Consider the following 11,098-nt stretch of genomic DNA (forward strand, 5'->3'; position numbering starts at 1 on the left):
TGGCTACAGATAAACCACCTCTCTTAGGGTCAATCAATGAGTGTTCTTCGGTGTTTTGCTGTCGCGGTTCAGCGTGTTGATGCGAGCTGAGATTTTCCGCTCAGAGGAGAACGGTCTGCCACATCTCATCTGTCACTCAGAACCGCCAGCACTTCCGCTCTGCCAGGGGACCTTCAAAATAAGAACCATGGTTGCATGAATAGTTTGTTATTTAAATGTGCTTATTATTGTGTGTGCGCCCATTTTTAGAAACATGTCTCTTTCAAAACTAACTTTTTTTTATTTCTGCATCATCTGTAGCTCTTCTGTTTGCCTTAGTGTGTTGTGGTTTTCTTCGATTATGATAGAGGTATTAGTTATCATAGTATCATAATATTTTAAAGCTGAATCTGGCTATTTCCGAACATGGTTGGTCCTCGGAGCCCCTTGTGGTCCCACCGTTAGGAGCTTTTATTTTGAAGGCGCAGCAGGAACGCGACTGCGCAGCAGGGAGCGCTTGACGCCGGACAGAAGAACTGCGAGATGAAGAAGGACAGCGCCCTGAGCGGAATGGGAAGCAGTTCTGAACGCGTTCAGCATCGCAATGGGACGATCTCGGGATCCGCAGATCTTCAATCCTAGGTAAGACGAGTGAATGTGTGAAGGAGCGCATCTGGGATCCAGGGGTTTTCCTGTTTTGGGATCCGCGGACAGGACGCTTCGACATGAGTCTGCTCTTCTTTGATGTTAAGTTTTCCCAAATTAAGTTGGTCCCGCTGAACCATCTTCATCAACACAATCAGCGCCGTCATTTGTTTCTCGGTGTTCGGAACTTCATGAGTCCGCATCGTGATGATCTGAGCCGGGGGTAGGTCTGGAGCTCTGGAGCCATGGAGGGAAGCAGGGCCGGGTGGGGTATGGAGGGCTTGGGGGTTGTTACTATTCAAAGTTTCGGCAGCGGGCCTGAGAGCCATCTTTAAGATGAGGGGCGTCAGGAGGTGTTTCTGTCAGAGTCCCAGTCAGTAGAGCTTGTTGGCAAATCCAGCAATTTGTCATCTAAGCGTTTTTTTTGTTGTTGGTATGTGTCATTTATGGACATCCCCTTACAACACACACACACACACACACACACACACACACACACACACACACACACACACACACACACACACACACACACACACACACACGTTCATGTGTGTCTCGCTATCAATATGAGAGCAGTACAGAGCAGAATGCGTGTCTTGTGCGTGTGTCTTTGGATCAGTGGACTTGATGCTCACGCGCTCTACGGCTGGGGGTCCGAGGGTCTTGTGAGGGGATCCAATCAAATAACTCGTTGTTTTAGCTGCCCTCAGATAACTAATAACTAACTAATGGACGCTTTGGATAAACACCAGAGCTGGTTGTATTGGACAGCGAAGGTCCAGTGACAGTACGTCCCCAAACTGATCCTGTGTGGAGGCAAGGGGTCCTCATGTGTCCCTCAATAGTCAGCATTTTCGTCTCTCTGTGTGCCTGAACGTTTCATTAGACTCCCGTCTGAATCTAGAGGATGGCATTGGCCAGCTCTTTCTCTACGAGTGTTTAGGGCCGATAACACATCTTGCTTCACTCAGAATACTTTGTTTCAAAGGTCCTTGCCTTTCTCTGACCCTGGCAAACTACAGCTAATCCTCTCAGCATGTGGCAGGGATTAGGGCTTTAAGTGGACCCCTGGAATACCGTAGTAGAATCCAGTAGTACTACAGCGATACAAGCTGAGGTGGACCACAGCGTCAGGGAGCGACTTCATGTCCGATAGGGTTGTGAGGGGATTTGATCCAACAATGATGGTCTTGGTTCTGCCGTACCTGCTGTCGCGGCCCCAGGTAGTCTCCTCTGGTTTGATGAACATTACTTAAGTATACAGACAGACAGACAGACAGACAGATAGACAGACAACCGGTCTCTGTTCACTGCCGCTGCGGACCACCAGAGCGCAGAGATCTCCATGCCTAACGTTTGTAAGGCCCTGCTCTGCTCGTACAGAGCGGAGGTGTTACGGGTTTGGCGTTGGCTTAGGCCGCTTTACTCTGTAATCTCTGCTGTCACTATCTCCGTGGAACTGGGATCTGAGTCCTGACCAGTCTAAAAGCGTTCTGCACTCTGCTGAGGATCACATGGGCCAATAAATCACAGATTTCTGCTCACATGCGACTCTCTGGTCGACATAGGATCGGCGATTTGTGCAAGATGTTTTTATTCTGCCAGGCCAGACTTCCCTGTAGAGTTTCCTGTCTAAAGTCCGCCATGAGACTTCCTGTGCTGTGTAGTGGATGAGAGAGAGAGGGGGGGTGGGGGGGGGGGGGAGAGAGAGGGGGAGATTGGGGGAGGAAGAGGAAGGGAATTGCCTGTGAGCGTGCAGGTCGTCAGCGCGATAGCCACACACAGCGGCATTGAGCAGCACAATGTGGTCAGGCAGAGGAAATGAGAGAAGCACTCTAACGCCTTCCCCTCCTGGTATTATAAATTGTGTATTATTAATGGTGAAACTACTCAGATTATTGGTTCCTCTTTGTGCACTGTGAGTTATCATGTCAAAGCATTTCCTCAACTGTCCTCTTTTGTTTTGCAAATGGCAGGACTTGACGTCGTTGGGGCTTTGATGTGCTGCAGAACTAGAGTCGACCCTCCAAGCATGAATCAGTAGTATCCTCAAATCAACAGGTAAGGGCTCTTTAAGTCTTGCTCTTTTTCTCTTTTTCTCTCTCTCTCTCTCTCTCTCTCTCTTTCTCGCATTCACACATACTCCTACTTTCGATTGGCTTAGTTCCTATATTTCTTGTGCCAGGGTTTCTATATAGACGACCATCTAATAAGAAATGACTGTCGTCTTTTAATAAGCCCGAACGCTTTATCTTGAGTGACCTCCAATCAATACTGGAGCAGGCTCACACATCAAACTTTAGATTAAAATTTAAGGGCTGATGCCAGATCAGCTCTGATCTCGGTGAACGGGGCTTCGGCCAATCATGTTGCCGGTAGTAAACCAGTAGTAAATGGTTAAGTTGTCTGTAAAGGTTTAATCAGCACTATGTAGACCAGCCCTCTTCATCCTCTCAGAGTAGGCTTCTTGGCTGGTTTAAACCGGAACCACAGGATACTGGGCGTAGCTTCGCCCCTTCAGTGGTTGTTTTTTTTGACTCCCCCAGTAGGTCCTGGTAACCAGTGTCCCCCCCCCCCCCCCCCCCAGCGCTACAGGGTCCAGGTCAGAGGTCAGAGCCGGCCCAGAGGACCAGGATGTTCACCGGCTCCACCAAGAACCCCCCCGCCAAGACCCCCCAGCCTGAGAGGCTGGATGAGGTCTACGCAGCCCTGCGACGCGGCCTGCAGTGAGTCCACACACACACAAACACATAGACGCACATGCAGACACACACACACACACACGCAGACTTACACACACACAGACACACAAACAGACGCACGCAACCACACACACATGCACACACACAAACAGACCCCCACACACACACACACATAAATGCGTGCACACATACACACACACACACAAACAGACCCACACACACACACACACACACACACCCCCAAAGACCCACACAGACACATAAACACACACATACATCCTAATCTGGAGGCTTTTATATTTGTTATTACAACCATACCATGATGCATCCTTATATTGCACTAAACACACGTTCACACATATATATATATATATATATATATATATATATATATACATATACATATACATATATATATATATATATATATATATATATATGTCCTTTTATACTTTATATATGGTACAGCGTAGTTTTGATGAAGCTTACCGCTACAGGTAGCCTGGCTACCACCTCCCCTCCACACAACCTCTAATGTTGAGTCGTCCCCAGGTCCTACCTGCAGGTCCACCAGCTGGAGCTGGACAGCCTGGGCCAGCAGATCAGAGAGAACAAGAGGAACGGCCGTCTGGTGAGAGAACCAGTCACACCAGTCACACCAGTATCATCCTGCTGGTCAGACTGTTCTGTGTTACTAACTTCATGTCCGTCTCTCCGTAGGGGTCTCTCTATGAACAGGATAAGGTAGGCCCCCTCTACATCCTCAGAGTGCATGTGGACTCCACTGGGAACCAGCAGTGGGAGGGAGTGGGTTTATACTGGCCTTATTGGGTTTCTCTTTGTTCCACAGCAAGTGAAGGCCATCGAGAGGTTCATGCGGCGCCTGGAGTTCCACCTCAGCAAGGTGCGTGAGATCCTCTGGTTCCTCCTGAAGATACAAACCTCCTCAAACCTCGGGAAGGTGGACGATGAGATGAGATACCTTCACCAGTTGAAGGCATCTCACCCTCCTCAGAGGGTGAGATGCCATCTCCTGCTGGTGGAGGTATCTCACCGTCCACAAGGGTGGAGTTCTGTGGGGTGGAGATCTGAGGTCTGATGCCTTCACCACCGCCTCTCCCCGTCTCCTGTGGATGTCCGTGAGATGGTGAGATGCCTTCACCACCAGGTGACTGCATCTCACCCTGGTGGTGAAGACATCTCCCCGTCCTCCCCCTCCCCCCTGCTGTCCATGCGTTCTGACGGCCCCTCCCCCGCTGGGCGGGTGGTGTTCAGGTGGAGGAGCTGTATGACGCCTACTGCATCCAGCGCCGGGTTCGGGACGGAGCGAGCAAGATGGTGGCGGCGTTCCACTCGGCCAGCGGCAGCCGGGAGGCCAGGGAGAGCCTGAGTGAGGCCAACAAGGGCTACAGGGAGTGCACCGAGGTGAAGACACGCACGCGCACATGCACACCGACACGCACACACAGACACACACACACACACACACACAGAGGCAGAGACATACACACACACACACACGCACACAAACACACACAGAGGCAGAGGCAGAGACACACACACACATACACACACAGGAGTGTGTCTGGAGCCGGTGTGGGGGTGTTCTATTCATATTAACGACACCTTTTTCCCTAATCCTCCCCTCGACAACCCACTCCCCCTCCCCCCTGGTTTCTGGTTTCTGTTGTAGCACATGTGTTCGCTGGAGAGCGATCTGGAGAGCCAGATGGGGGAGTTCCACATAAAGATGAAAGGTGAGTCATGCTGTGTCTGCTTCTCCGCTGCTGGGACCAGATTTGAGCCGCTAACGCTAGCGGCTAACCGCTAACTCATTCCCTGCTGACGCCTTCCAGGTCTCGCCGGGTTTGCACGGTTGTGTGCCGGGGACCAGTACGAGGTGAGGCAACACACACTCACACAGACACACAAACACACACCCACACACACAAACACACACACACACGCACACACGCAGAGACACACACACACATAGAGACACACACACATACACACACGCACAAACACAAAGGCAGAGACAGACACACACAAGCACACACACACACATAGACACGCACTCTCCCGCTGAGGGTTGCTGGTTCCCTTCCAGGTGCTGATGCGCTACGGACGGCAGCGCTGGCGCATGCGGGGCCGCGTGGAGGTGAGCAGTCGGCAGGTGTGGGACAGCGAGGACTACATCTTCTTGCCCCTGGTCACCGAGCTGCTGTCCATCAAAGTAAGAGCGCGGTGTAATGTCCTCTCAGCAGATAGAGCCTCACTCTACCAGGGAGAGCTGAATGATGGATGTGGGCGGCGATAAGGCTAATAAATAATACAACGCAACACGCATAATTCAGTCGTGTTCACACAATGTTTCTAAAATGGGATTGGCGCTCATGGCCACACACACACACACACACACACACACACACACACACACACACACACACACACACACACACACACGGCGGTCCCCCCTGCTCCAGCTCTGTGTGTTCCTCCTCCAGGTGACGGAGCTGAAGAGTCTGGCCAACCACGTGGTGGTGGGCAGCGTCTCCTGTGAGATGCTGGACCTCTTCTGCCCCCTGCCTCAGACCCTGGCCGTGGACATCAACGACCTGGGCACCGTCAAGCTCAACCTAGAGGTGACTTGGAGGTGAGAGGTCGCTCCCTGGCCCCCCTGGTCCGTCCGCGGGGGTCCTAGACCGTAGGGTTTGATAGTGTCTCTGATTCTCTCTCTCTCTCTCTCTCTCTCTCTCTCTCTCTCTCTCTCTCTCTCTCTCTCTCTCTCTCTCTCTCTCTCTCTCTCTCTCTCTCTCTCTCTCGCCCCCAGCCCCTTCGATAAGGACGACCAGGTGTCCTCCGCCAGCACCGTGACCAAGCGGCTCTTATCCAATCAGAGCCCTCCGGACACGCCCTCCATGCGGGAGCAGGTGTTCTACGTGAGTGAAGCCCCTCCTCCCCGCGGCTGGCACACACGTGACCCCTTCACAACAAGCACCTTTCCTCCCCTCCTCCTCCCGCTCTTCTGTCCTCCAGCCCCGCCCCCGACACATCACTTCCTGTCTGCCTTAACTCCGGCGTCCCGGTTGTTGTGTTTCAGACGCCACTCGGGGGACGGCTCTGCCCCGCGGCGTGGGGGTGGGCGCAGGGGTGTGTGGGGAGAGTGGTTCGGAGCGCCCGCGGCTGGGGGCCGTCTGCCCGCCGCGTGCAGGAGAATGGGCTAGCTAGCGCTAACGCTAACGGTGCTAGAGGTAGCGGTAGCACTGTCAGTAGCGGTATGTTTGAGCAGAGCTGTGGTCCCTGTAGCTGTCTGATACTGGTCGAGTAGTGGTCCCAGTGTTCCCAGTGCATCCCAGCCACCCGGAGAGCGCAGCCAGTGGCCTTGACGGACCACACCGAGGACGGGACGGCGCCGCCACGACGGGCGGAGGAACGTGCCCACGTGACGTCCTGATTGGCCCGCTGATCACGGGTGTGTTGGCCTGTAGCCGTAGTGGAAGACGTAGCAGTTAGCGGCGTAGAGACGGAGGTGGAGGGGGGGGCACTATTCAGATCTTTCAATTAGTAAATTAGTCAAATAAAGTGAATAAGTCAATTTGTCCAATTAAGGTTAACCTTTACCATGATTTGTATTATTAACCAAATCTTGGTAAAGATAGATATAATCACATTAATAATAGTTGTTCTAAACTGCGCCCTATCGTCTTCTGGTCTGGTGTCGGTGTGTAGCACTGTGTTCAGTGATCCTCTGCTCTGCCCTCGTTGTGGTGACGTAGTAAGGTGGTGTTTTCACCGTGTTCTGTGGAGCGGCTCCTTCAGCCATGAGGAGCGGGAGGCCGTGCGTCGGCGTGGCGACCGCACGACAGTTCAGCCAGCTCTCGTTTCCGGAGCTTAATCCAATCACCATCAATCCCCGGCCTGGAGACTATCCTGATTGGTTCTGAAGAGATGTAATCGAATGATCTGTGATTCAGCCTCATTAGCCTCTAGCCCCCCCCCCCTCCCCTGGTCCCACTGGTCTGAACCCTCTCTGTGGTCTCTCCTTTACTGGTCTCAATGGTCCCCTATAGTCTCTCTCTGCCACCCACTGGTCTGACTGGTGTATCTCTCTCTCCCCCCTACTGGTCTGACTGTCTCTCTCTGGTCTCTCTCCCCCAGTCCCTACTGCGGCGTCAGGGCGACCCGGACAACGGGACTCTCTGGTCCAACTCCTCTGAGTCGTCCGACGACTCGTCCAGCCCGGCGCTGGGGGGCCACGCCCACCGGCTGGCGGGGGCGTCGCCCGCGCTGCAGGCCACGCCCCCCCGACAGCTGTCCTTCGCCCCCCGCCAGCCCAGCACCTCCACGCCCTCGCTCTCGTCCAATCAGGGGGAGGACGAGCCGGAGGAGGCGGGGCCGGAGGCGGGCTTCACCCAGATGCTGGGGGCCCGCAGCTTCTCGGTGCCCAACGGCCACCTGCAGAGCTCCAAGTCGGACCCACACCTGGGGGGGGTGGCGCCCCACGAGCCCCCCCAGCCCCGCAGCACCTCCTTCCCCAGCGTCTTCTCCCCCAGCGCCGCCCTGCTGGGGGGGCGGGCCGACGCGCTGGCAGAGTGCCACTCGTCAGAGGAGAGCGTCTGCAGCCAGGGGGGGGGCCCAGGGGGGCGCCAGGACTCACCGGCCCCGGGCCCCGGAGAAGACAGAACCACGGGGTCGGGGGGGCCGCTGGGCCAGAGCTTTGAGGAGGAGGAGGAGCAGAAGGGTTCTGAGGAGCACAAGGAGGAGCAGAAGACTGAGGAGACTCAGATGGTGAGCGTGGTGTGTGTGGTATGTGTGTTAGGATGTGCGTGTGAGTATGTGTGGTGTGAGAGTGAGGATGTGAGCGTGAGGGTGTATGTGTGCTGTGTGCATATTGTGAGTGTGAGCGTGTGTGTGGTGTATGTGTGAGGATGTGTGTGGTGTGAGGATGTGTGTGTGAGGATGTGAGTGTGAGGACAGTGTGTGTCGTGTTGTGACTGTGAGGTGTGTGTGTGGTGAGAGCGTGAGGATGTGTGGGTGAGGATGTGTTTATGTGAGGATGTGTGTCTCTGAGTGCCGGCTGGTTCCTGGAGTCTTACTGAAGGAGCGGTTCTGATGTCGTCTCGCTCCTCAGGTCCGCTGCTCCAGCTCCTCCAGCTTCACCCAGGAGGTGGAGACGGCCCTGGAAAGCTTCGACTTCCTCAACTGCTCGGACCTCGACGAAGATGAAGAGGAAGAGGAGGAGGAGGAGGAGGAGGAGGAGGTGGAGGAGAAGCAGGGGAAGCAGGAGGAGGAGAGGGAGGAAGACCAGAAGGAGGAGAGGGAGGAGAAGCAGGAGGAGAAGAAGGAACAAGACATATCAGAGGAGGAGGAGAAGGGGGTTGAACGTGGCTCCGTGGACGAGGATGGGAAGGAGCAGGAAGTGGATGTGAAGGAGCAGGAAGTGGCTGTGGAGCAGATCTACGCTGCTGACAGGTCAGTCCTCGGTTCTGTCCTGATGTATATACTGTGGGGGCCGTGTCCTCATGGGGCCAACGGGGCCCTTCTCGCCCTCATGTTCTTCATGTTCCTCATGTTCCTCTACACGTTCCCAGCTCAGAGCGTTACGTAACCGCTGCCAAATAAGGAGCAGGAGGCAACGGTTGCTATGTGGTGTAAACCCGGCGCTGCACGCGGCGGTTACTCATCCCTGCCGTGTTCCTGTTTCTATAGCGATGACCACCAGGAGGGGGAGGGGGCGGAGCTAGACATCCTCATGGAGGCTCCGGTAGGCTTCCGCAACTCGGACGAGGACTGCTGCTACTTATCGCAGGTAAAGACAGCGGATGAATGCAATGAAGCTACCAAACCCTGCTAGCGCTGTGGGCTACCACTGTGTGCCAGCACTGTGTGCTAGCCAGTGTGCTAGCGCTGTGGGCTAGCGCCGTGGGCTAGCACTGTGTGCTAGCCATTATGCTAGCGCTATGGGCTAGCGCCGTGGGCTAGCACTGTATGCTAGCCAGTGTGCTAGCGCTGTCGGCTAGCACCATAGGCAAGCGCTGTGTACTAGCCAGTGTGTTTGAAGTTTTGAACGAGCTCTCTCTCTCTCTCTCTCTCTCTCTCTCTCTCTCTCTCTCTCTCTCTCTCTCTCTCTCTCTCTCTCTCTCTCTCTCTCTCGACCTCCCTCCCTCAGGGGTCGAGTGCTGAGGACCTGCAGGAGGCCTGTGACGTGGAGACGGGGGCGCTGACCCAGGAGGAGGGTAAGGAGCTCAGAGGAGACTCAGACCGAACCCCCTTGTGAGGAGGGTCATGGAGGTTTCACGGTCCCTTTCTGTCTGTCCTCAGAGTCTGTCGGGAGGCGGGACCGTCCCTCTACCAGCGCCACGGCCGCCGCTGACTCATAACAGCCCGGGCGTGCCCCCCCGGCCCTGCCCAGATTTGCCAATTTATATATAAATATATATATATATATAATCCCAGTGTGACACTGCTGGAGCCATGGTATCCAGGAGATACCAACGACAAGCAGACTCTGCCTAACAGGAGGAGGATGTGCAGAACGAACGCCGACCGGCAGAGTGTGGGGGTTGTTATGAATCCTGATTATCATTTAGAGAAAAACATTTGATTCCAAAGCAGTCCTGCCTCCGCCCCCACGTCTTTCTGCTGCTCTGTGCCAAGGCAGAACACGGCTTGACACTTTTAATTTGAAAATTCACAAGTGTGTCTTTGTGTGGTTGTTGTCTCGAGGCTGTCGTTATTTATGGTCACGCGCGTCTCTCAGCGAGCCGGACGGGCATGGATCTGCTCACTGCTCGTCCACTCAGGGTCCGTCTCCACTACAGTATTCACCCCTCAGTGTTGACCTCTGAGGGACCACTACAGTCCAAACATCACAGGTTCTCTTGAGGAGCCGCAGCCAACTGATGGATCTCCCCCCCCCCCCCCCCCCCCCCCCGTCTCCGGTACAGCATCCTGTCCACTCGGTCCGACCAAACCCGGGGGGGGGGGTTTTAATGGGGAGCGGGGGGGGGGCCATTTCAGGGGCTAAGGCAGCCCGGACACAATGCCCCTCTGTGTGTCGGGGCTCAGTCCACCAGACGGCAGTGCTGTGGAAAAACAGTTGAGGGACGGTCCTGGAGCCACGCCCCCTCCAGTCCTGTCTGGAGGAGAGGAGACCGGCCAGAACCAGACCCAACACCCGGACCACCGAGTGGGGGACGGGGGGAAGGGACGTTTCCCCCCTATTCCTTCAGACCGGCCTGGTCATTCTACAGAGTTCAGAGGTCAGAGGTCAATCCTGCCCAGGAAGGGGCAGACTTGCTAAGAAGCTCTGCTGGAATCTGATTACACAAAAGCCACTAAAGCCACTAGAACTGTTGAGATACACTTTGGGTGCAATATAGAGAGTACAGAGACAGGGTGATCTGTAGAGTTACAGAGCAGGCTGGTCTGTAGAGTACAGAGCAGGCAGGTCTGTAGAGTACAGAGCAGGCTGGTCTGTAGAGAACAGAGCAGGCTTGTCTGTACAGAGCAGGTAGGTCTGTAGGGTCTGTAGAGTACAGGTTGGTCTGTGGAGTGCAGAGCAGGATGGTCTGTAGAGTACAGGCTGGTCTGTAGAGTACAGAGACAGGATGCCTTCTGGGAAATACCTCACCCGAACCTGCACGTTAGTTTAGTTCTCACTGCCGACACGTGGCCAAATTTAACCGTGTATTCGGCGGCTTTAAGAGGTCAGACCCCCGTCTTTGTTGGGTCTTTCTGAGGATCCACACGTTGATCATCGTTAA

General features: G+C 54.7%; 1 protein-coding gene across 1 annotated transcript; it reads left to right on the forward strand.

Annotated features, from left to right (window-relative positions):
• The first annotated feature begins 524 nt into the window (after positions 1–524).
• Positions 525–11,058, forward strand: LOC307075633 (rho family-interacting cell polarization regulator 1-like). The gene is made up of 17 exons (XM_079736287.1): positions 525–621; positions 2,604–2,688; positions 3,215–3,353; positions 3,882–3,960; positions 4,050–4,073; positions 4,180–4,233; positions 4,605–4,754; positions 5,023–5,086; positions 5,186–5,229; positions 5,440–5,565; positions 5,837–5,985; positions 6,163–6,271; positions 7,491–8,120; positions 8,464–8,804; positions 9,042–9,141; positions 9,502–9,568; positions 9,654–11,058. Exons 3-17 carry the CDS (start codon positions 3,262–3,264, stop codon positions 9,710–9,712), a joined length of 2,088 nt encoding a protein of 695 aa, XP_079592413.1. The 5' UTR covers positions 525–621; positions 2,604–2,688; positions 3,215–3,261; the 3' UTR covers positions 9,713–11,058.
• Positions 11,059–11,098: the final 40 nt, after the last annotated feature.

Source organism: Pollachius pollachius, assembly GCF_949987615.1.
Source record: "Pollachius pollachius genome assembly, chromosome: 5".
In the NCBI taxonomy this organism is placed as follows: domain Eukaryota; kingdom Metazoa; phylum Chordata; class Actinopteri; order Gadiformes; family Gadidae; genus Pollachius; species Pollachius pollachius.

What these genes read in the sequence shown, in the direction of transcription:
- LOC307075633 (XM_079736287.1), top strand. Translation starts at nt 3,262, where the DNA reads ATGTTCACCGGCTCCACCAAGAACCCCCCCGCCAAGACCCCCCAGCCT. An exon ending in CTCTCTATGAACAGGATAAG is followed by an intron (nt 4,074 to 4,179) that starts GTAGGCCCCCTC and finishes TTTGTTCCACAG; the next exon opens with CAAGTGAAGGCCATCGAGAG. An exon ending in AACCTAGAGGTGACTTGGAG is followed by an intron (nt 5,986 to 6,162) that starts GTGAGAGGTCGC and finishes TCTCGCCCCCAG; the next exon opens with CCCCTTCGATAAGGACGACC.